At 40.1% G+C, this 26,875-nt stretch overlaps 1 protein-coding gene across 4 annotated transcripts in view; it reads right to left on the bottom strand.

Moving 5' to 3' along the window:
- DROSHA (drosha ribonuclease III) overlaps positions 1–26,875 on the bottom strand; it is a 120,857-nt gene that overhangs the window by 76,736 nt on the left and 17,246 nt on the right. For all 4 annotated transcript variants that reach the window (XM_027605558.2, XM_027605555.2, XM_027605557.2 and 1 more), the window contains 8 exons: positions 25,931–26,072; positions 23,966–24,120; positions 20,703–20,783; positions 14,476–14,562; positions 11,691–11,777; positions 5,929–6,000; positions 4,259–4,340; positions 3,004–3,078 (listed from right to left, as the gene is read on the bottom strand). In XM_027605558.2, the coding sequence (XP_027461359.1) occupies positions 3,004–3,078; positions 4,259–4,340; positions 5,929–6,000; positions 11,691–11,777; positions 14,476–14,562; positions 20,703–20,783; positions 23,966–24,120; positions 25,931–26,072 (781 nt within the window). The remainder of the gene's footprint in view (positions 1–3,003; positions 3,079–4,258; positions 4,341–5,928; positions 6,001–11,690; positions 11,778–14,475; positions 14,563–20,702; positions 20,784–23,965; positions 24,121–25,930; positions 26,073–26,875) is intronic.

Here is a 26,875-nt window from a genome sequence, read left to right as displayed (position 1 = left end):
GGAAACTATCTACAAAGCTTAATATAAACACAACTAGAATTTCCACTACTAGGTGAATATCCACAATGGGAAAGCATCAATATATGCTCTCCAAAAGGCATGTACAAGGGTAATGGTGAACATATGTATGCTGTTTGAAAGAGCCAAAAACAGGTAATACCAAATGTCCATTAATCACAGATAGGTTAAATACATATAATAGTATGTAGTAATGAGGATGAACCAACTACAGTTAACTGAAACAAGTGTCTCAAAAACACATAATACAAAAGAAGACAAAAACAAAAAGAACACACAATTCTAGTTTTTATAATTAAACAAGTAAAATTAACATGGTGTTTTCAAGTCAGAATAGAGGCTACCCTTGAGAAGCTGGGAGGTGACTGCAAAGGGGGTCTTGAATGCTGGTAATCTTGATCGCGGTGCTGAGTACACAATCATATTCACTTTGTGAAAATTCACTGAGTCTTGTATTTATGATACGTGCACAGTTTGTGTTATACTTCAAAGGTTTACTTTTTAAAAAATAAGAGGTAATACCAAAGAATGTTTGAAAGTTCATTCACTCTCATTAGTAACAAAATATTAGTAACAAAATATATGAATCATTAACTAAGGCACTACTGTGATCAGTTAAATAAGTTTAGTAAACAAGTATTTATTGAGTCTCTATGTGCCAAGTAGTATGTTAGCACTGATACAAGACAGACACTGTTTACTCCTTAGCCTCATGGGGTTACAGGAAGGAAGGAAGGAGGAAGAAGTGAAGAAAGGGAAGAGGAAGGGTCCCAAATGTGAAGACTAAGAATGCATTCTTCATGGCAGCATAAATTGATGCTATTCTTTTGATAAGAAATTTGGCACTACGTACCATGTTCCTTAAAATTATCCATCTGCTCAATGAATTAGTAAAAACTAGGATGCATATCATATATAAGTATGATGACAACTAGGTAGAAATGGCCTATGTACAGAAAAAAAATGAAAATATATATTAAAATGTTTTTCTTTTTAATTCACCATTTTCTAAAAGATTTTAATGAAGTCATACTGTAAAAAACAAATCAATCATAATTTGTCACCTAATACCAAAATCATTTTATATGTTAGATATTCTTCTGTATCTTTCAGGGTGTTTTAATATATGTATTTTCAAAGGGAAGTCTAATGAAAAGGTAAATCCTGCTTAAAAATAAATCAATACGCCTCTTTCTTTATGACAACCTAAATGTTATCCCTACAATAGTTATAAGAAACATTTTGCAAGAGTTCAAATCCCACGAAGTAAATCTTTGACATAAGATTTTTCTTTAAGATGATTTTAAAACTGTCCACTTTCTCTTAAGAGATTTGTCTGGTCATAAAATGCCTAGAGGCAGACAGATAAAGGAAAGGCTTTCAACAAGCTCACTCTAGCACCATCTTCTAATAAGTCTGCTGCTAAAGCTCCATTATAAAATCAAAGATGCATTCACATGAATAGACTTCTCAATAAAATAAAACCAGTTGTACAAAGGAGAAAAGCTTTTGAATGCATTTTCCAAATGAAATAAGCATTAGCAAATAATACCAAAAATATGAGTAACTCTTATACTAAAATAAAAATAAGCCACAGTGACTGAGTGTCTGAACTGAGGGAAGGGTATCAAGGCAAAATCTTGAGGCAAATCTAAACTAGAAGTAGACAAGACACAGAAGGCACAAAAGACAAATCAGAGAGCCAGGAGGAAAGCAAGGAGAGCTCAGTACACAGAAGATAGGGTCAAGAGCCCAGGTACCACCTCAGGGAAGAGATCAAAACTGCATCCACTGGATGTGGCCTTTGGGAGGCTTGCTTTGGCATCAGCAGCTGTGGCAGGGTAGGGTTGGAGGGAGTGGGGCACCCAAGCAAAGCCGGGCTGTGAATGGACCAAGGTCTGACAGGCTGAAACCAGGGTTCTGAGGCATAAGGGAGGTAAGGTCTCCAGCCCCCAGGAAGACAAGAGGCATGCGGAGAGCAGGAACATAGGGCTGATTTCCTGAAATTGCGGACTATGTGAGCAATACATTACATTTTACATTCTGAAAAGCTCCCCAGCTGAAACTGGACCACAGATTTATTGCAGCAAATTGTTTTTTCCCCAGTATCACTGAGAACCAAAAGGCCGAACTGACATTTCAGTGGAAGGTGGTGGCTGGCACAAGGGCTGAGGTCGCCAGAGCTGAGAGACAGACGTCAGAGCATAAGACTTAAGTGAGAAAGCAAAGAAAGGCAGCTATACCCAGAGACAAAAGGGAAGATTGAGGTAGAAGCAAAGGGACTAGGGCATGAGAGGTTGGAGGAATGTCACCAGAAACTGAGATGCCAGAGTGAGATTCCAGGGATAATTCATTTAGGTAAAGATTTTACAAACAAAAAGGCATCCAAAGATTTCATAAAATCCAGCCATTTTTAAAAACAAATATAACGCCATATTTCACAGCTAGACTCTTGAAAAAAATTTTAAAACTTAAAATACTGCCTTAAAAAAATAAAAATAATATATTTACTTATATATTTTAGTGAGAAAATAACATTCTTTTCACTGTAAAGTGAATGTGTCAAAAAAAAGGAAAAAACCACCAATAATACTACCTTAATATACCTATTATTGCAGTAATCTTTAGCATAGTTATAATTATACTACATATAAAATTTTATACCAATTATTTTCCAATTAATTATATGCATTTTTTAGAGTGACATTTTTCCATGTTACTTTGAACACTTGCATGATATTTTATCAAGTAGATTTTCAAAATTTATAAATCACTTGTCCCCGTTGCTCATCTAATTTGGGGCTACCATAAATTACACAGGGGTACAAATCAGAGTGTATAATTTCACATTTCATCCCTGACCTGAGAATTAGATAATTAACAGTGTCTGAGGTGGGAAGTTGTCTCTACAGATTAAAAAGAGAATGGCAGGCTTATTTTCAGATGTACTATCTCACCGGGTCACTGACAAGCCAAAAGATTTACCTGGAAGAAATCTCACAAAACGTGGCATGAAATGAAATCTTGGGCAGCAGGGAGGACTGTCTTCAAACAAAGGGCCTAAAGCAAACAAGTGAAAAGGAAAGAAAAAATAAATAAAACAGCCTTAGAAAACAAACACTGTGGCTTAATTCCTAAGATTTATGATAACCACAAAGAAACACCACTGGAGAAGTAGAGACATAAAAAACACCACCCCTTCTTCTCCCCAACAGTTCAATCAATCATGCGATAACTGCCACAAACATCCAATGAAGACTGCAGTGAGGGGACTACCCAAAGTCAGAGGAGAATAAAGGCCCCAAGGATATACCACGTACATGACATATGCAAAAAAAAATGCATATCTAGAAGTCCAAAAATATAAAGATTTTTGTTATAGTTGAACTACTGCATGATACAATATGCTTGTGTTTTAATCCTTTTCTATTTTAATCAATACCACTGGGGGGAAAAGAAACAAATACTATTAAAAACTTGGTTTGAAAAGCCATTCATCAGTACACTGTTTTAAAAATAAATAAGTCAATGTCTGCGGGAATACTAACACTTCCACAGGAATGAACAATTATCTAAGAACCAAGTTTTGAACTGAGATAGCTCAAAGTGTATATGTGTGTTTTGAAGGCTAACTGAAGTTGTTTTTTGTTTTCTTTTTTAAGATTCTATTTATTTATCTGACAGAGAGCGACACAGCAAGAGAGGGAACACAAGCAGGGGGAGTGGGAGAGGGAGAGGCAGGCTTCCCGCTGAGCAGGGAGCCCGACGCAGGACCCTATCCCAGGACCCTTGGATCATGACCTGAGCCGAAGGCAGATGCTTAACGGCTGAGCCACCCAGGCGCCCCTGAAATTTTAATATACTGTCATCTTAGAAGAAGTTTATTACAGTAAAGTTCAATAGATTTAAAATATTAACTACTGAGATTTTCCCTAACGTACATAAATCAAGGTAGTTACTCATAGTAACTGATACCATCTTCTTAGGTATCAGTTAGGTAATGGATAATGGTAATCTTAGGTAATGAACACTGTCAAATTTTATCAAAATTTAAAATAAGACCCATAACGTCTTATTCACGTCAAATGATACTAAGTGTTCCTATGAATAACATACTTTTCCTTGAGTATTTAAAAAATAAAGGGAATTTCAACTGTCTCCCCATTGTTAGAAGTTTTTATATATATACTACAACATTCTTCTACAAGCATTACACTTCTCTTTAAATCTTATTATTTACCTTTAAGATTCCAGTCATACAATTCCAAAATATCTCTGAACAGGAATAATGAAAACAGTTCAAGTCCTTTCACACAAAAATTCTGAAAAATAAACCAAAATCAAATTACTATAAATAATACTATAAATGTATACTGACTGAAGGTTTCACTTGTTCTAGTCAAGTGTCTTTAAAAGTGTGTATTAAAACTATACTAAAACCATGTAATTTCCTAAAATGCTTGGCCACTGTCCTACAACACTTCATTGGCTTCAGACATAAATGAAGTAGGCAATAATGCCGTTAGGATTCCTACAAAAATGTAAACTCAGTCCTTGCAAACATACAAATAAAATGATATGAAATTTAAAAAATAAAATCCCATTATATTTTTCTAGCCAATTAAATCTCAGAATCAGAATTTCCTGGGGACTTTGTTAATTCAAACTACACACACACACACACACACACACACACACAGTGGATGGGCTCTAATAGGTTTGTCCCCCCACCCCACCCCTGCTAACCCCCACCCTTCACACACCCCCAGAATCACCATTACAGTTACCATAAAAAGAGGTCTTTTGTGCCAAAAAAGTTCAAATTCTTAATGAAGGCAAATAGAGGGCTAAGAAAAACTACAAAACTTTGTACCAAAATTTCTCCTGTAAACAAGCTTAACAGATGATATATTTACAAGTGAGACTTGTCTCATAATTCTTCCTCCTACTTGTCTTGCTCAGGGTTCATAAATCACCCTGTGTGAGATCACGCCAGAAGTCATCAACTTTTACAATAGCCAATGAAGGCTTATGACCTTAAAAATCAAAAGGAAGCAAAAAAAGCCCTTCTAAGCTGGGGAATGAAGGGGCAGCCCTTTCTCTTTAATTCTTTTTGAAAAACAGGTAGAATTACCAGGACTTGCTCAGAATGAAACAGGTGCAAACTAAGTATGTGTGTCATGCTCATCAATCCCCCTCAGTGCTCCACTGCCCATGACAGAGCTTCACTGTTAAACAAGGTTTGCTAGAAGAGCCAGGGGCTCAGGAAATCGACCCCGACTCAACAAATGTTAAGTGCACAAGCTTGTTTGCTGTCTAGTTGTTATTTCTTAGTGTGATTTGTTGACACCACTAAATTCAAGATCAGGCAATGAATCATTCTGAGATTCACATTAATCTTGCTTTGGAATTTTAAACCTCTTGCATATATTTAGATAAATCTGCCGCTGAGCATCCGCAATGAAAAACAATTAGGAAAAATATGTAAATATATGGGAAGAAAAATGAACCAAGCATTGATCTTGTCATTGGAGATAATGAATAAGATTATTCCAACAGTTATCAGATTCGGATTCACTGTTCTAATTTCCCCTCTGATAACGACCAGTAACCAGAATCTGCCCCCCATCCAAAACAAACTGGAAATAGATGTAATGTTACTATTAGCAGATGCAAGACGAGGAGAAATAAGTTCAAAAATAGGTCAACAGAAGTTGAAAAATGACCCAGATTTTAACCTTGCTCCTAGAGCTACAGCTCAGTGACCCTTTCAACAGCAAACACCATTCTTTGGGGGCATTCCTATGGCAAATAGCCAGAGCTGGCCAAGTTTAATGGTTTAAAGATTTAAGTGTGAAACAAGCAAAAAGAGCAAACTACATCGGTCTATTAAATAATCTTTCCTCTTACCTCAGGCATCATCTCCTCAATGAAATGAATTGTGTAGTCTATGTTGAACCTGATTACTTTACACAGTGGAATCTGCAATAACAAGAATGAGAGGTTCAGTTCTGCAGTACCCTCCTGCAGGCTTCCAGTGCATGTGTATTTGCCATAAACCAAATGAGAAGGTTTCACCTGAACCCAAGCTGCTAACAGTACTGTACACAAAGCTTTGACCACAACTGCAGGATTTTAATGGCAAGAACCCAGCTAGCCCGTCCTCTACAGGAAACCTGCATAATGCTGGTGCTTAATTAACTGCATTAGCAGCAGCAACACAAACATGAGAACCCACTAAAACCAAACACATCACCTCGGAAGTACTGATAAAATCACAATTAAACATTTCTTTTTCTCAGGTTTTTTAAATCTTTCAGAATCTTTAGCTCTTCAACTATATTAGTGATAGCAGGATGCCAACCCATCAGTTTTAGATTCGGAAGTCACTGAAGTGCACACAGTTCAGGCCGCCCATCTGGCTCCGGAGCAAGAGCAACCATGGTAATAACAGGAATAATAGCTAACACTGAGCCAGGCACTGTTGTGCTGCTTCACGTATGGTCACTCACAAAACCACACCCATAAGATAGGCACAATTACTATCCCCACTGTATAGTGGAGGAAACTAAGGCAGAGGCATAGGTACCTTGCCTAAGGCAGCCGGCAGTAAGAAAATCTTGCTCTAGACCACAGCTCTGAGCCACTAGAGTATACACCTCTCATTACCTGTTCTGACACTCAGGCTCTGTGTGGAAATGAAGGAAGGCCCAGATGAAATAAATCCACATCTATCTTGTTTGGTCATCAGACTACTAGCTTAGTGTCTACACATAATAGGTTTTCCATAAATGTATTTTTCAATGAAGGAAGGAATGAGAGGGAAAGTGTGAGGTCACTGAAGTGGCTTAGCGGACGAGCTAAGGAAAAGAATAGCCTAGAGATATGTTAAGTAGGCTTTTCTGGCCATTCAATCTGTCCATAAGATGATTTTATACAGATGTAATCATTTTTACAAATCACAGCAATCAGAAAGAAACAAACTTTAATTCTACCAGCAAAAAAAAAAAAAAAAGGCAAGAAAACCAAAAATAGTCTTATAATGCCATCTACTGGAAATCTTTTTCTCAGAAATGAAGTTCAGTTTTTTGGTGCTTTTTTTTTTTTTTTTTTAAGGAATAGTGGCTAATTTGAGTGAAATTTGTAATCAACTTTAATAAGAAATCCATTTTCAACCTTTTAGTAATGAGTTCTAAACGAAGTGAAGTGATATACTAAGGCCACGATTATTTTTAAGTTCTTTATTCCTATAATCATTTAAAAATATTTGAGAATTCCAAATTTGTGCATTATTCATACTTTTAAATACCCATCCTTTGCTAACAACCTGTGTTAGGTCCGTAGTTATTCTAAAATAAGCCACAGCCTCTACCTTTTTTATTTTATTTTTTTTATTTTTAAAGATTTTATTTATTTATTTGACAGAGAGAGACACAGCAAGAGAGAGAACACAAGCAGGGTGGGCGGGAGCGGGAGAAGCAAGCCTCCCGCTGAGCAGGGAGCCAGATGCGGGGCTCGATCCCAGGACTCTGGGATCATGACCTGAACCGAAGGCAGACGCTTAACGACTGAGCCACCCAGACGCCCCTCTCATCTTTTTTAAAAGGTAAGGATCTAAAGAGGAAGACAGGCATGTAAGCAAGTATAAATAAAATATAAAGTATATAATGTAGTAAGTGAAATTAAAACAAATTAAGCAAACAACAAAGTATAAAGTACAAAAGAACCAAAGAGAAGGTAACATTTGAGTTGAGTCTTCAAAGATGGGGAAAAATTTTCCAGAATTAAGTTGGGAAAAAATAGGTGTTTAGTTTCTAGCAAGACAGAGAATAGGGAGCTGAGGGAAGACCAAGTCTTTTAGCTGTTCAGGAATGAAATACATGGAGAGAGAGAAGCAAGGAGATTCTAGACAGGAAAAGTATGAACTATGTGATGCAGACCATATAAACCACGTTAAGGATTAAAGGCTTGTCCTTACGGCAATGCAAAGTCAGGCAAGTACTTTAAGTGAGAGACTATCATAGTTTACATTTTGAATGGGCTGTTATGTAAACAGTGTGGGAACGGTTTATAGTAGAGCAAGGCAAGAGACCAGAAGACCAGACTAGAGTCTAATGAAATAGCCCAGGAGCCAAATGAAGAGAAGACTGGAAGCAAGGGGGCAAATTTTAAACATGGGAGATGTTAATAAAATATACAATGACCATTCTGATATGGAAGGGAAAGACAAGAAAGAAGAGAGAAAAATTTCTAGATTTCTGGCCTAATGACAAGATAAATTACAATGGCATTAATACAAAGAAATTCATAGGGTGTCCCCCAAGTACCTCAAATTCAGTATGCGAGGAAGAGGATAAGTTCAGTCTTGCATAGGTTGAGGGTGAGGGACTTGAAGTGGTATCAAGGTGGGTATGTCCAAAAGGCAATATGAAATGTGAGTGTGGAGCACGGAACCATGTCATAGCTATAAATATCAATTTGGTGGGGATCAGAAGATGCACAGAAGGAAAACCTGTGGGTGAGACTGTATTACTCAGAAGAGAGCAGCCAGAAGAAAAAAGAACCAGAGCCCTTGGGAAGTCAAGAGGCAGGCAAAGAAAGAGCAAAAGTTACTCCTTCTACGACGCACAAAAGCAACTCTGCTAGATGATTTATGAAAGAACAGTCCTTTCCCCATATTATTTCAACTAAAATCCCTTTTTGGGATTCTTTCTTTGAGCTCTTCTCTTACATATACTTTATTTTCTTTTGGGCTCACATTCATACCACCAGAGCCCTTCTGAGATACACAAATCTGGGAAAGCAAGATCTTCTTTTCTATTCACTTTTATCTCTCTCTAAGACTCAAAGAGAACTTGTCATTTTCTCTACAGATGGCAAGCTCAATTTATTGAAGGGTCAATGGTCAATCAAATAATATAAATGCCTACCATTTCTTAAAACTTGTTTGAAGACTGACATTAACTCTTATTAACCCTTATTTCATCCTACTGTAAAGAAACAAAAAACCCTCCCAAACTTCTACATTCTAACTCTATTATTTCCAGGTGCTAAATGGCTAAATCCAGTGAGGCCACTGGAAATGGAAAGCCATCTAAAAGCAGGGGTTTTCTTGTGCTTTTGAGGACAGGATAGGACATTATGCATCTAATACATGTATCTTTATAACTTTAGTTATGTTGTCAAAGTCCTTAATAACATCAGGTATTCTAAATAGTAGCAAATGTGCTATATAAAAGGATAAAATGCTCCCAAATGCTCTACACTTAGCCAACAAGGCTTTCAATCCACTTCAGTTGAAGAAGATCTTAAGAAAACTTGTCAGAACTAGATTGGTTGAGATTTTAACATTACCATCATTTGCATGCCCTTCTTACTGATATGCTCTCTCTAGAAAGAAAATGAATCAGATCAGTAAAGCGATTTAATAATTCTTTTTCTGGGAGGCTATTTCAAATTCAAGAGGCCTTTGATGGATCTAATCCCTATGAACTGTACAACATTGAGCTTAAAACTCGATTTATTTTATCAACATCTCTAACATAAATGATGAGGCTTATCTTCTCATTACAGAGTGAAGTTCTCAAATTTGAAGAATATGAGTATTTATATAAAATATATGCTGAAGCCAGCAATTTTCAGTTCTATCTTTGATTTTATAACAGTAACAACTGCAATTAATTGAGCATTAGCAGCCTCTCAGTGCCAAACCTTGTGCTGACAGGCTTTAAATAAAGCTCAAAGAATCACTCCTCCAAGGTCACATAAATATTAAGAATTGGTTAAAAAAAAAGAATTAGAAGACACAAACCCAGGTCTGTCTGACATCTTATCCAAAATAAGAAATGCCAACATGTATGCCAAAAACTATGACACTTTTCACGTGTCATCTCATTTATTTTTTACAAAAACTGGTAAGATTGCTACAATCCCTCCATCTTACAGATGAGAAAATCAGGGATTATAAAGATCAAATCATAGGCTAAGGTGAAAGGTCAAATCACACAGCTAAGAGTGCAATTCACTAATGTTTAAACCCTGGTCTCTCTGAAGCCACACTGCTTTCCTCCTTTGATTAAAGTGATCCTAAAAGTTAAATGAGATCTATCTACATTACCTCCAAGGAAGTAAGAGATAATTTTAAATATTTTCATGGTAACTAAATTATTTATATTTGCAAGCCAACTGAGGAAAAAAAGAGAGAAATGCATTATGTGGGAGGAGCTAGACTAGAGGACCTCCAATGGCCTTTTCCACCCTGAGACTATGAGGTTTGGTGTAACAAAGGGTTTGCGTGCCTGAGACATTTAAAAAAAAAAAAAAAAGTGAAGAAACCATCAAAATTCAAAACCTCTTAGTGCCTTTTCATAAAGACTGTTAAGAATGGTCCAGTATAAAATTCTGTAGCTATGTGTGGTGCTGGATGTTACTAGACTTACTGTGGTGATCATTTTGCACTATGTACAAATGTTGACTCATTATTACACGGTACACCTGGAATTAATATGATGGTTTATGTCAATTATATCTCAAAAAAAGAACAGTCCAAATACAGCTCTTTTCTGTATTACGGTCCACACTGGAGGTAGAGGTAATATGTATTATCGAATGATCTTATTTTTATATATAGAATGTCATCACCTTCCAAAGAAAATTCTCTAGAATAAAATATATTGTGGAATAAGGAAAATTCCACTAAGAAAACAATTTGTTTTAAATTAGTACCACTACTATAAAATCATGTCTACTTATAAAGAAGAAAAGAACAACAAAAAGGAACAAGATCAGGCAAAAATTTTATTCTTTACTCTCCAATGGAACAGAATTTCACGTTCTGAGTAAACAGCACTTAAATAACTTTTTAAACTGCCGGTGTAATGTCTTATAACCAACTCAGAAAGGGTTAAAGAACGCTGCATTTTGATGTAGACACACCACAGCTATAATTCCGTAAGTTCTCTAACAGCATCTGGACTGGGTAAAGTATACTGCTATAGTGTGAGCAGCCAACAAATTCTACTCTATGTCCAACTAGAATACAGAATAAGTAAGACAATCCCCAAGACTGTCAGCTTTGAGACAGCGAGATTTTGACTCACAGATAACAGAACTTCCATTTGAACCAATTTACTAAACAAAGCAACCTTAATATCTGTATAAAAATATCACAGATCTCTATGTCAGACAAAATCTCTTAAAGAAGACATAGTCCTGGGATTCGCAAGCAGAAAAAGGCAGGAAGTTAATGCAGGCTCCAGATGCCCCAAACACAGCTCTCTTTCTTTTCCTATTGCTTAGACACCAGATAATAGCTGCTCCTTAAAACTTTCCAACTTTCTTTTGAAGGACACCCAGCCCAAAATAGCTTTGACACATTATTCCACAGTTTATCCTTCTTTTTCCATCTTTCACACTCTCAAAATGTTATTCTTACACATGTTTACTTACACCATTGAATGTGGACCAAACCTGTGACTCATTAGCACAGACGTCACACCCCCACCTGACACACGCCGCCACAGACTTCCTGCAGCTCATGCAGAGGGATGCAAAGTAAATGTTACTTACAAGTCAGAAGAGAAGAAATTTATTTTGACTTTTAGAAATAAAGAATGACAGGAAGGAAGAGAGTACAGGAAAAGGAGAAAGCCAGCCAATTAGCACATACTTACATTAGTCAGGGGGGCATGTGCAAACATAGAAAATCCTTCAAAGATATACTCATGATCATCATATTCTATAACAGTTGGCCTGTCAGTCTAAAAGCAAACAGAAACACAAAGCACGAATTTAAGAACATGATTTGCATGTACAGAAATCCATGAGAACACAAAGGTACCAACAGGAGAAACGGACAGACTCCATGGGCTCCATGAACATTCTTCTAAACAACAAGGGAGAACTTTATATAAAAGTTTAATTTTAGGTGGAATTCTCTGGCTTCAGTAATATTTACATATTGAGACCATCAAGAAAGTTTATTATGGGTATCATAAAGGGAAAAAAGGCTATATGGCTTCATTCTCTAGGAACCTGTTTTATTTAATCCACAATACTACCAGATCTACTCTTTCTGAACTGTATTCCTGAACTAACGAAAGTCCTAATAAGAACAAGATAATAGCACAGTCAACTCAAAGCTCAAAGTGGAAAAAAACTCAGCATCACAATAGTCAAGACTAGCAACAGCCTGGAAGGCCCTGAAAGGCCTCAGGGTGCCAGAGGCTCAACCCCTCCCAGCTCCATTCCGAGGACCTCCAAGAAGCCACCCCACCACATATGGCAACAAATCAATTCCCACATAATGTCAAAAATCTTAATTATCTGAAAATTGAATCTGTATTTAAAACATACAAATGTTAGTTAATCCAAGCATACGAGATTGTCTTCCTTATGCTATTCTTATAGACCACCATTTTTAATCCTAGATGCTAAATATGGAACTAATTATCAAGATTGGTAACTTAAAACACACTTTTTTAAAAGATTTTATTTATTTCAGAAAGTGAGGGAGAGAGAGAGAGAGAGCATGAGCAGGGGTAGGGGCAGAGGGAAACGGAGAAGCAGACTCCCTGCTGAGCAGGGAGCCTGACTCGGGGCTTGATCCCGGAACTCCGGCATTGTGACCTGAGCCAAAGGCAGATGCTTAACCGACTGAGCCACCCACGGGCCCTGAAAAACGCAGTTTTTAACACAGGTATTGAACATTACTCTTTTAAACCATACACACACACACACACACACACACACACGAAGAACTGGAGGAGGATGCTAGCAAATACCCACACGTACATTGGTTGTTTTGCCAATACTACTGTTACTTTCTATTTGAATAACTCTAAATAAAGCTGGTGTAAATTAAACATAATGAAAAGAACTTCTGACAAAGTAATAAGGTACTGCCACTTTGGAAAACAGTTTGGTAGTTCCTCAAAATATTAAACACAGAGTTACCACACGATCCAGCAACTCCAGGCCTAGGTTTATACCCAAGAGAAATGATGACATACATCAACACAGAAACTTCTACACAAACGTTCACAGCAGCATTATTCATAAGAGCCCAAAAAGTGGAGACTACCCAAATGTTCATCAACTCAATAAATGGATAAATATAGTATACCCGCACAAAGGAATATTATTTGTCCATAAAAAGGAATAGAGTTTGGGGCGCCTGGGTGGCTCAGTCAGTTAAGCATCTACCTTCAGCTCAGGTCATGATCCCGGGATCCTGGGATCGAGTCCTGCACTGGACTCCCTGCTTAGCGGGGAAGGCTGGCTCTCCCTCTGCCGACCGCTCCCCCTGCTTTGTGCTCTCTCTCTGACAAATTAATAAAATCTTTAAAAAAAAAAAGGAATAAAGTTATTATGTTACAACATGGATGAATCTTAAAAACATTACGCTGAGTGAAAGAAGCGAAAAAGATCACATTTTCTACGATCCCATTCACATGAAATATCTAAACAGGCTAATGATAGAGACAGAAAGTATCTTAGTTGTTGAAGGCTGAGGGATATGAAAGAACTGACTGCTAATGAGTACAGGGTTTCTTTTGAGGATGGATGATGATAATGTTCTAAAATAAGATTGTGGTGATGGTTTCACAATTCTGTGAAAAGAATTATATCATGAAATACACACTTTAAATGGGTGAATTTTATGGTATATGAACATCTTGATAAAGTTGTTAAAATATATAATTACTAATAATCTAATTTTGAAATTGAAATCTCTTGATGATAGAGGCAATAGAATTAATAACTTTGCACTGTGAAAGACAACAGAGAATAGTGCAATAGCAGTCATGCACACTCAGTCACGCTAAGTTTAAATCCCCACTCTGCCACTTACTACCTGAATCATCTTAAGCAAGTTACTTAACCTCATCTGTAAAACAGAGATTACTGCCCCATCTGTAGTGTGGGGATAATAATTCTCCTTCATCAGTTTGTTGTGAGAAATAAGTTAATACATGTTAAACATTCAGAGTGGTGCCTGGTACCACAGTCAACAAATATTAGGTATTATTATTATTACTGTCATAAATAAATAGATCTTCTTGATTTGGTCACTAGATATAGTATGAGTTATTCACTAATTTTTAAGAGATGAGAAAGTGTTCTACACATTCTTCCAACTCCACAGTTCCAATGAATAGCTCCAAAAGTCATGGCTATTATGATGTGGCTACTATGAGGAACTGACAACATAACTGAAAAAAAGTACAGAAAGTAGTATAATGAGAGGAAGCAAAAGAAAAGTCATTATGATAAAGGCCAGTTTTATCAACATAAAAATTTTTTTAAAGAAAATTTAAAAACTGAATCAGTATTGAGACTATTCACATTTAAACCTATTTGTACATATCCAACCCATTTACATTTTAAAATAAATGAAATTTGAAAATAAATAAAATAAAATAAAGTAAATGAAATCTGACTTTGTTAGGAACTTACCAAAAAGTTTGTAGGAGGGGAGACTGTAATTCGATAGTGGAAAAGTCTGCCAGCATTGTTGGTCATGGGACGACAGGGCTTGATGGCCTAAGGGAGAAAAACAAAAGTGAGTTTAAAAGAAAAGTAGCAAAATATTTTTATTTAAAAACAGACTGTATTTCTAGATCCACATCTGACAAACGAGTTTTTACATGTGTTCCTTCACAGGTTGGTAGGAAGAACAGTACCATTAACTAGATGAATAAAAAAGAACAGGCTGGTCACCAGGATTCAACCAATCTCCTCATGTGCATGCAATACAAGGGGTTCAGACAACATGAAGATCTTTCTAGATCTTAATTTCTAGGACTATCTTCCTTTTATTGTAACATAACACAATACTTGACCTTTGGCTAAACTCCCAATATGCTAAAAAAAAGGGGGGGGCATCTCAAAAGTAATAGCAGGTTTTGATGGGGGAAAAAAACAGTGAAAGGATCATTAAATGTGCTCAGTAAAAATAGAAGGGACCAGAAATGAAGGACACATGAGAGGTGGCAGAATAGAATGTGCATGGAGTTCAAGATGAGAAATGGAAAACAGAAACTGATCTGGTCTTTTTGCTCCCCTTCCTTGGATCACCGGGGCTGACTCATGGTTCAGCTGGTCCCTCTGTCCAGTCCTGCTTACACATTCCTCCTCTCACAGGTGAAGTTCCCTAAGAAACATGAGGCACCCAAACTTCATCTTAGCATCTGCTTCCGGAGAATCCAGTGTGTAGCTCCAGGAATGATCCAAGAAAGCTGGAGGTAAGATAGGATTCTGGAGCTGAAATCACCTACCGCCTGCTGGCAATAAGGACCCCATCATGGTGGTTAGCTAGAGTCCCTGGCACCAGATGGCAGACCCACTGAAAACTTTCAAAGATGGTGAACTGGGAGGGTGTACCAGTGGAAGCAGGTGCAGTGTACCAGGTATTTAAGACTATGAGAGAATGCATGTTATCAGGATAACGGGATAGATGGCTATTGCTAAGCACCACTGATGCTCTACCATGTCTCTCAAACTTCAGTGTGCCTTGAAGTCATTGGATGGCTTGCTAAATATCTCATATTGCTTGCTCCCCACCCCCAGGGTTTCTGATTCAGCAGATGAAGCAGGCCGAGAACCTGGCTCCTAAGGAGTTCCCAGGTGAAGCTGATACCTGGAGAACCCCAGCTCCACAAAAATGTAATGGGGAGGGGGGAAGGCAACTGAAAGCCAGACGGACTGTTGGAGGCACACAGGGAAGCTGTCCCCTGCATTGCCAAGACCAAACCCAGGGTCAGAGATGCGTGGACCTTAGAGACAATTTACAGCCAACCAGGGTAGATCTCTTATGCCAAGGGACGAGACTTAGAAACCTGAGATGAGGACATACAGGTTTTAACCCCACAGACCCCTCGAAACCTTCCATCTCCTCAAAGGTGGTCCAACCCTGTCTATTAAGAGCAATCACTCACCTGAGTTCGAAGGCAATGGAAGATCCTGCAAGGCAACGCTGCCTCCCCCCAATCAGTCTCCCCTCCTGGCCAAGAGACCTATAATTAGGGTCACTTCACAGCATAACCGAGCTGGGGAGGTGCTGCAAGGAGAGATTATATCCCAAAGGAACTGCAAGAACTAGCCAGCATGTGCCAGCAGCAGGAGTCTGCACAAGACTGGATGCTGAGAGGGCTTGACCAAAAGAGCCAGAACACAAAAGTGGTTAGGGAAGGGTTTACTGACTTGCGAGCATTCAGGATTCAGGGACACCAGATGCCAGGAATTCCCTACTAGGATGTCTCCTAAAAGCATGAAAAAGCAATAGCCCACTATGAGTGTGGTTAAAATACCAAAATTGCCATGACAGAAAAGGAAGTAATTCAAAGTCAGGAAGTAGGCACGTTAGAATGGATATAATATCTGTGACTGAAAAATACACCAGATTATCTTATCTCATGAGGAGCCCCAGAGGACATGCCAAAGGCCATCTACCAGGAGCCAAAAGGAATGTGCTGGGGAAGGGACACAGCCTCACTAGGAAGATCAGTGGCGGCCTCCTCTGCAGGCCAGGGCTGACTGTAAGAGAGGTGGTCATAGAGCAGAGCTTGCTCACAGCAATAGGGATGACAGGGCTCTGAAACACGGGAGGCAAGACGGTGGGGCTAACTGTTAGAAGCTGGGTCTCACAGCATCATCATAACCAGCGAGATCAAAGTGGCAACTAAAGGGGTCTGGTCCACAAAAAGTCATGGAAGTAGTTCATAGAACATAGTATCCTTAGGTAAAATAACTGAGTAGCTGACAAAAGTAATACTTAGTTTGTACCAACAGAAGAAATCAAGAATGGTTAACGAAGGGGCTGGAGGTAGGTTGCTCCAATGAACAGTCACGCTCTCTTTCCCAGTTCCCGACCTATAGTAGGAAGGGCCCTACAACACCACTGCAAGCAAAAATGGTTGACAACCCTTCCTTCCCCAAAGGGGCCTATGGCCATTTACCCAAAAAACTGTGCACTGGGGAAAGGGGAACGAAGGGTGTTCAAGGAGTATTGGACATAGCATCTGAATCAACACTGATACTCAGAGGGGACTGGATACTTCACCTCGGTACACATTAGACTGGGTGATACGAAGCCAAGGTAAAAAAAAAAAAAAAAGGAATCTCAGTCAAGGTCTGGTTTACCACAGGTCCAGGTCCTGAGTCCACAGATCTGCCCAGGGGGCATTTCCCCGGCCCCCAAAATGTTTCATTGGAATTGACAAAATTGGCAGATGGCACCATCCCACACTGGGTCCTTGTTTTGTGGAGTAAGAGCCATCATACTGGAAAAGGTCAAGCAGAAGCCACCAAAATTACCACCATCCCCAACACAGGCATCAAAACCAGGATCTCTCTGGGGGAATGGTGTAGATTAGTGCCATCCTTAAGGATCCAAAAGACACAGGGGTGACAGTCTTTATCATATCTTTAATTCACCAATCTGGCTTCCGGAGGAAAAAACAAAAACAAAAACAAAAAAAATGGATCCTGCAGGATAACTACAGACTACCACAAGCTCAACCAAGTAGTAGCTTTGACCACCTCAGCTGTGCCAGATGCTACAGTTCAGGGCAGATTAATATGACCTCGGGTTCAAAGTGGACAGCAACTGATTTGCTGAATGTGTTCTTTTCCATCCCAATCAGAATGAGGATAAGAAATGGTTCACATTCTGTGTTCATTCACATAGAAAAGACAACAGTTACAGTTCTGCTGCGAGGCTGTGTTAACTCTCCCACTCACTGTCCCAACAGTCCAAGGAGCTCTCTGGACTTCTGGACATACTGCAGAACATGATCGTGCTCCACTGCATCTGTGACATGATGTTTACCAAACTAAAAGCCTCGGCAAAGCCCACATGCTGCAGAGGGTGAGAGAAACACCCTGCGAAGATTCAGGGGCCTACCACGGCCACACCATTTTTAAAAGCCAGGGATCTGAATGCCAAGACATCAGTCCACAATAAAAGACAAATCACTGCATCTTCCACCTCCTACAACGAAGACAAAAGCGCAATGGCAGGTGGGCCTCTTCGGGAGGCAGTATAATCCCCACCCAGGAGTGCTGTTCCGGGCCATTCCTAGAGAGGCGCAGAATGCTGCCAGCTCTGAGTGTGGCCCCATGAGAAAGGCGCCAGCGCTTCCAAGCTGTGGTGCGAACAGCCCTGCTGTCAGGGCCACATAATGCAGCAAATCCTACGTCGCTGGTGGGAAAAGACGCTGAGGGGGGTTCTGTGGCCACTGGGAGAATCACAATGCTGGTATCTGGTGCTCTGGGGCAAAGCCATGCCGCCTACAGTGAAGAATTATATGCCTCTGAAATAGCACCAGTGTGCGACCGGGCCCTGGGTGACATGGAAGGTATGGTCAAGGGACAGAAAGAGGCATGTGGCTGAACTGCCCATCCCAAGCTGGGTTCTGTCAGTCCCACGCAGAAGTCTGGAGGGGACCAGCAACAATCCATCATAAGATGGAGGCTGTACACCCAGAGCCAGGCGCACAGGCGCAGTAGGAGGCACAAAGAAGCTGCAGGAGCGGGTGGCCCACCACCGGCACCCGGCGCCCGCCCTCGGCTGATGACCAAGGACAGAAGGGCGAAAGCAGAGGGACGCGCCCAAGCTTGGTTTGCAAACGAGTCAGTCAGGGCAGGGGGAGCATGCCCACAATGGACTGTGCTGCATTCAGGGAGGAATCTGAAAGACAGCGATGAGGGCAAGTCTTTCCAGTGAGCAGAGTTTCAGGCAATGTACCTGGTCATCCGCTTTGTGTGGAAAGAGAAGCAGCCTGAGGTTAGAATATAGATGGACTCATGGCAGAAGCAAGTGGCCATGCCAGCTGGTCAGAGGCCTAGAAGGAAAAAGATTGGAAGATCAGGGATAAGAATGTCTTGGGGTAGGGGAGCCTGGCTGGCTCAGTCAGTGGAGCATGTGACTCTTGATCTAGGGGTTCTGAGTTCGAGCCCCACACTGGGTGTAGACATTACTTAAAAATTTTTTAAAAATTAAAAAAAAAAAAAAAGGTCTTGGGGTAGACGTGTGGGTGAACAGGTGGGAGTGAATGCGACAATCTCTATCACACGTGGGTGGAGAGCACACACCACGCCCTCCACAGAAGAGGTGCTAAACCACCTCAATGACAAAATGACTCGGCCAGATGGGGTCAGCCAGCCTCGGTCATCAGCTACCCAGGGCTGACAGTCTGGGCACATGAATGAAGTGGCCACAGTAGTACAGGCTACTTCACATGAGCCCAAAAGCACGGACCTAACTTACCGAGGCTAAGCTGGCTACACAAACTGCCAAAACCACAGGCCATCTACAATGACCAATGATGGGCCCCCAAAATGGCTCCATTCCTTGAGGAGATCAACCAGGAGACCAACCTGCCACTTAGCAGGTGGTTGGCTACATAGGCCCCATCCATCTTGAAAGGACCAGAAGTTTGCTCTCACAGGAATAAACGTGTACTCTGAGTATGGGCTTGCCTCCCACCAGTCCTCAGCCAGCAAGGAAGGGGCCTGCTGCCCAGCTGTGGAGAGAGCAAGAGAGCCCACAGCCACCGGCTCCTTCAGGGTCCTTTGCTACAGAGCCCCCTTCCCCAAGATCGTGCCCTTCCCAGGGCAGCCCGCTCTGAGGACAGAAGGCAAAGAGGGCATGGAGGCTCGCCAGCCTGATTCAAGACAGGTCCAGCAGTTCCAGCTTTATAAGAGACCCAGCACAGGGGACGTCTCCCTCTGCTCGATCCTGCCTCCACTCTCTTCTTGCCTAACCCCTATGAAACATCTCATACTGCAAACTCTACTGCAGCACCTGCTTTCAGAGAGCCCCACCTGAGGCACAGGTATGGACATTCAAGGTGCAGATCCTCTCGCACAGTTCCTTGCTACACTTGCTGACACTCAAACACAAATGAGGTCCAAGCCAGGAAGTAGTTAAAAATATCCATCCCTGCCACAGAGTCTTTATTCCCATTATTGTTATGGTCTCAAACAAGTCTTCCACAGAAATTAAGGATTTACACATACTATGTTTAAACATAATGTGCTGGATCATTAAGTGATAATCTGGGATTAATAACATAAAAATAAAAGATGGCAAGAAGGAAAATAATTGAAAAGGAACAGTTATATATAACTATGACATAAAGTATTCAAGTCATTCAGTCAAACATATCTGGAATGTCCTTGATGAACCAGGGGATGGGGTACACAGGTCAAACAGTCCATGCACCACTCACAGTTTAGTGGGGACCACAGACTAAAAAAGACGACAGCATACCCTTATATACATATATACCCCTAGGTTAAGAGAACATGTGCCTTACAGTAGCTTACTAAGATCATTTTTCCAAGGTCATTCACAACCATTCACAATAAAAGCATGAAAAAATTACCATGTGCACAGTTTTAAGACATTTAAAATAATAGCAAAAACTCCTCAAATACACCTTGCCTGTTTTAAACAATGAATCTTCCAAAACTTTTTAAAGTTTCCTTTATAACATTTCCCACTCCATCCCCCAAAACCCAAGTACTCTTCTTCTCCAATTATCAGTAACAGAGACTATTAGGGAAGACAAAAAGACTATTTCAATGGCATTATTTCATTTATGGGAAAAGAACAGCAACAGCATCTGTCTACTTCTGACTCCTCAGCACTTACAAATATAATAACCCAAATGAGTTACCTCTTCTCCGGGATAAATGCTGTGCCTGATTCCTGTGCGTCTTGCTTTGGCGCTGCATTTGCAGAGTGGCCCATCATTCATCTGTCAGAAACAGAATGTAATTCTTTTTTATTGGGGGGAAAATCCACACCATGCACAATGAGGCCTCGGAAACTCTGTGGGTTTTAATGTGATGAGTACGGGAGCTCTGAAGAGGCTGTCACGGTTAGAAGATTAAACGGATGTTCCAAAACCAATAAAGCTGCAGACTGTCTATATTGTCTGATAAAGGGAAACCGTATGACAATGCTGGATTCCCGAGTTATTTGTGCAGCCAAGCAGAAAATATCAATGTCAGGGCACTGTTTGCCCCCGTCTTCTCCTACCACTATTTCAGTGTGTTTCTCACATTTCTTATTTCAGGAAATATGACTCTTTCACAAAAGAAAAGCACATTTTATATCCTGAAGGAACACAGAGAATGTTTTGAAGGTGACCTGCAGATTAAATGTTTCCAAAAGAAAAACCTAAAGATATCTAAAGCAGAGGGGGAAAAAATGCTACTAGAAGGAGAGAAACCCAATGCTAATCAGGTGAGTCAATGTCTGCTTTTTCACCTGAATTCATTTTACTACCATGAACTCCACCCATGTGATACAATGAGTGAATAATTCCTGAATGCCTCTTGGATAGAAAGATGACTGCTAAGCATTAGGGGGAAAGAAGGGTGACAAATAACTCCATGTATTCAAGAAATATTTACTCTAGACAGGAGAAATAACATACATATGATATACTTACTAATTTAAAGAAAAAGGGAAAGAGTCCATGTGGCGATACCATATCACTGGCTTTAAAGAAATGAAATGTGAAGGGCAGAACAGGAAAGGAAAAGAAGAAGGGTATTCTACATGAGGAAAAAAAGGGAAGGAAGAAAGTCTACGTTATGCTCCAGGGACATGAGACCTATCTAAACAGAGTGGATCATTTATGCGAGGAAGAAGACCAAAGACGCAGAACTGAGGTCAAAATCATAAAGGGCCTTAAAAGCCAGTTTCATGAGTTTATTCAATACAAATGGTAATACTGAATCAAAACAGAGACCAGAGCATCAATTCAAGGCAGAATGGAGAAGTTCCATTTCTCACTTTCTTTGTATTTATTAAAATATATATGTAGGTATAAGACACATATTATAACATGTAACACACGTTTCCTTAAAGTTCTAGTGATTTGTAACTCGCATCCAATGAAAATGTCTCAATAAAACTTCAAAAAGAAATATTAAAGTGAAAAATGATAACTTTCTTTATCCTTTTGGAAAATCTAAAGCTTCAGGTAGCACAGTAGAGGAATAACATCGCTACCTAAAAAAATCACATTAAGATAGTATCCACAGTAACAGTTGGTAAACCGAGTTGTGATGGGCTTCACTGAAAAGTCACAACACCACTCCTAATGCTGGGCAGTGGAGAAATCACTTCATGCTCACTGATTTCCAGAGAAGCACACAGACATCCTACATTCCTGCCCTTTACCAGGGTCTTGGCCCCAGGGCAGATCGGCCCTTTACAAGGCTCAACTGTACAGAGGACACAAACCAAACATAGAAAACAGAAGGGTGAGACTACATAGAAGGCCTTTGTAAATCTCTAATAAAAATAAGAATGTACAAGGGCACCTGGGTGGCTCAGTTGGTTAAGAATCTGCCTTCAGCTCAGGTCATGATGCCAGGGTGCTGGGATCAAGCCCCACATTGGATTCCCTGCTCAGCGGGGAGCCCACTTCTCCCTCTGCCCCTCTCCCAGCTCATTCTGTCTCTCTCTCAGATTGGAAGGAAGGAAGGAAGGAAGGAAGGAAGGAAGGAAGGAAGGAAGGAAGGAAGGAAGGAAGGAAGGAAGGAAGGAAGGGAAAGAACACATAGAAACCAAGGAATAGGCTTCTTGATAGAGCAACAGAGTGCTAAGAAGACCACATATGGGGAAAAGGGTGCGACAACTAATGGACACAGGATTTCTTTTAGGGGAAACAAAAATGCTCTAAAATTAAATTGTGATGATGGTTGTTAAATCTTGTGACTACACTAAAAAAAAAATTGAATTGTACACTTTAAGTGTGTAAATTGCATAGTATGTGAATTATAACTCACTAAAGCTGTTTAAAGAGATCATATGCACGGTTAATAACATAAAGTAAGTTCAAAATGCTTCACATTTTTAAAAATTTCTGCTCAGGGCACCTGGGTGGCTCAGTCGTTAAGGATCTGCCTTCGGCTCAGGTCGTGGTCCCAGGGTCCTGGGATCAAGCCCTGCATCGGGCTCCCTGCTCCACGGGAAGCCTGCTTCTCCCTCTCCCACTCCCCCTGCTTGTGTTCCCTCTCTCACTGTGTCTCTCTGTCAAATAAATAAATAAAATCTATTTAAAATAAATAAATAAATAAATAAAATAAACATTTCTGCTCAATTCCAAGAGAGCAAAAAGTACCACAAAATACGTTTCTGTCAGACATTCCGCCTATATTAATTCTAAAGAAAGAAACCATTCAGATAGCTGTCATCTACCAAGAACCAGAACATTCAAATTAATATAGAATGGTATGCATTTATTTATAAAGTCTGCATTTTACATTATCTTTTGATAGGTATATGTTTTATTATGTTAATAACTTCGTGTGAATTAAAGATACTATTTTTATATGTATTGTATATTTATAGAATACAAATCTTTTATAAAGATACTATTTGGTATTAAAGTGTTACTTCATAATAAAACAGTTAAGTAAAAATAAAAATGATTATGTCCAGTTATGACATCATTAGCTCAAAAATGCTTAACAAGGAACAGAACTTACAAGGAATTGTGACTATGACCAACTAAGAAATATGAAGTCTTACAGGACTTAAGACATTGTTTACTATATCACTGCAAGATACCTTCCAGATGAATTGCTTTTAAAAAGACCTACAAGTGCTCTCTCCCTCAGCCTGCCATTTGTCTCCTTCCGTTTACTGTAAGTTTAATGAGGCAACACCATTACCCTGCTCCCTAACACAGAATTTACAAACATCGTCAAACATGATTCAGGAGACAGTGGCACTGGTGCTTATGCTTTGGTGCTGAACTCTGAAGCTGAAGAGAAATAAGCTCCAAGGAATGACACACAACCTGAGAGTAAAATTCATTTTTCATACCAGCCAACATGCATCTTCTGAGCCTGAAGTCATAAATGTGATGTGTGGGTCTGCAACCTTCATAGCAAGAACACAACATAAAAACATGCGCACCTGGCCTGGGTCATTGTACCAAAGTTCATCATGCAGCCGGTCAGGGTGGGCCTTTTTACGTTTGATTTCTGCAATGACATCAAAAACTTCAGAGTCTGAGCTGCTCGAACAGGTGCTGTCCTCATCAGACTCACATTCGGATTCACTGGAACTCTCTAATAGAGGTCGGGGGGTGGGGGGGAAAGAGAAGATGAAGAAATTCCCAATTGTTTATTCTTTCAGCAAACATTTGGGTGCCTACTCCACACCAAGCACTCTGCTAGGCAATACCATGAAAATAATACAGCCCGTGGTGCTAAGTCACAATCTAGTTACGGAAGCAATGAAAACAGAGAGTTTTAGAGAAAGACCTAATGAACAATGCCACAGTAGCAATGTTGGAGTCTCACATTTAAAAAGGTGCAGTAATTCAAAAAAGGGTGGGTCCACCCTGACCCAGAGGGTCCCTGAGATCTCCTGGAAGAGGTGCATGGGATCCAGACATACGGATGGGGCAGAGCTAGGCTGATGAAGGGCTGAGAGGAGAGGGGGCCCTCAGACCAAAGCATGGAGGGAAGAGCACAGGCACTCTGGCTAGAGCAAAGGCCCCATAGAAGAACACCAGGAGGTAAGGGGTTCGGGTGTCATGAACGCCAGACTGAGGGCTCTGATTTCCAGACTGAAGATTTTAGATTTTTTTCTCTCCATAGTAGCAAAAGAAGATTTTAGTCCTTGGAAGTGACTAGGTAAAAACAGACTGAGAATTTTGCAAAGTGATGTAAGCCAGTCACAAAAAGACAAATACTGTGTGATTCTACTTCTAGGAAGTACTAGAGAGCTCAAATTCATAGAAAGAGAAAGAATGGTGGTTGCCAGAGGCTAGTGGAAAGAGGGATTGGGGAGTCGTTTAATGGGTACAGAGTTTTAGTTGAGCAAAATCAAGAGAGTTCTAGAGACTACACAACAATGTAAATGGTCTCAACACTACTGAACTGTATACTTAAAAAATGGTTAAATGGTACATTATATGTTATGTGTACTTTACCACAATTTTAAAAAACAGACTCAGAATTTAGGTTAATCCTACAAGAGATTAACGTAGTATAGCACAGTAATAAAACTCAACCCTTACATAGTTGGATTTTTGAGTGTACTGCATAAGGTAAATGCTATTGTCTTCCTTCTTTTACAGATGAGAAAAGTAAGGCACAGAAAGATTAAATCACTTGTCCAAGGTCACATACCAAGTGGTAGAGCAGGGATTTGAACCCAGGCCAGCTGGTTCCATCAGTGCTTTTGCCCACCATGGACCCTGCCTCTCAGCTGGGAGACATACTGAAGGTGGGCAGATGAGAGCCAGAGAACACGGGAAAGGCACAGTGAAGGCCTCATCTGTGAATGGCTTTCTGTTAGGGGCTAAGACCACAAAGTGGTAAAAAGCAGTTTCTATCCTCAAAGATCTTAGCATCTACTTGGAACCTCAGAATACACATGAAAAAATAGACCACCATATGAGAAAGTTATGGAAAGTATCCGTGTGAGTTGAAAGAAACCTTCAATCAGAGCTGGCTTAGCGCTGGCGTTTCCTCATCAAAGCAGGAGCTCCCTGGCAGCGGAGAGGGCCACAGGGAATGCCTGCCCATGAGAGGCATAAGGCACAGGGTTAGGGTTAACACGCTCCTGCTTTTGGCGGGGAGGCTGGACTATGGTCCCTTCTGATTCTCAGACTGGACAATTCTACAAGGGACACAACTGTTAACATGCCCTGCAAATGAGATCTCTTATGTATTCTGCTGAATGTAACTAAGGGAAAGTAAGATCAAAAAAGAGAAAGTTCCACTGTTACGTATTTTGCTGACCATAATTAAGGAAAATAAAATGAAAGAAAGGAAATTTCAATGTGGGACTTTCAAGAACACATCCCCAAAGTTGAGGTTTAAGCAGTAACAAGAGCACAGGGTCTTGATCTAGTAACTTCTGACTCACCCAAATCTTCATCTAGCTTCGTCTTGGGAGGCTCCCACGGAGGTCTAGCAGCTTTGGCCTTTTCTTGCCTACTCCCCAGCTCTTCCTCAAATTTGTCATATAAGTCACGCAGCCTACTTGTTCCAACCACAGTAGAATCTCCCTTTGAAAAAGAAAGGATCAATATGAAGAACTACATTAATAGTAGCCATACCAAAGAGACATATGACCTCACAAATAATCAAGGATTTGTAACAGCAAGGTGCCATCTCCTTCAATTTAACAAACATTTAAAAACAAAATTTCCAATGCTGGCCATGATGTTCTGAATCACATACGACATTTATGGCTAACACAATCCTCAGGAAAATGCGCTTTGCCAACACTGAGAAACGTTAAGAACTGTTCGTCTATGCCCTTTTGATGTGACAAAATAAATCATGACCCCCCCGAACAGGAATTCATGATAGCTGACACTCTCCTAGGGAACATACACTTCCCCGCTACTAAAAATCACTGCCTTATCTTCCACATTAACCCAATGATCAAAAATCAATATCCTATGGAATGAAGAAATCACAGGAATAAAAGGCATAGCATAGGGAATATAGTCAATGACACTGTGATACCATTGCACGGTGACAGGTGGTAGTAGCTACACTTGTGAGCATAGCATAAGGGAGACATGTTGGTTCAATCACTATGTTGTAGACCTGAAACTAATGTAACGTTGTCAACTATATTCAAATAAAAATTTTTTTTTAAAAAAGGAACATCATGGTAGCATTTAAAATGCCAAAGACAGGGGCACCTGAGTGGCTCAGTTAAGCATCTGCCTCTTGGTTACGGCTCAGGTCATGATCTCAGGGTCATGAGACTGAGTTGAGCATGGAGTCTGCTCAAGCTTCTCTCTCTCTCCCTTTGCCCCTCCCCCCATTTGCACACTCATTCTCTCTATAATAAATA

Source organism: Zalophus californianus, chromosome 5 (genome assembly GCF_009762305.2).
Source record: "Zalophus californianus isolate mZalCal1 chromosome 5, mZalCal1.pri.v2, whole genome shotgun sequence".
In the NCBI taxonomy this organism is placed as follows: Eukaryota; Metazoa; Chordata; class Mammalia; order Carnivora; family Otariidae; genus Zalophus; species Zalophus californianus.
Note: the sequence above shows the minus strand (reverse complement) of the source record. Positions and strands in the feature narration are given on the sequence as shown.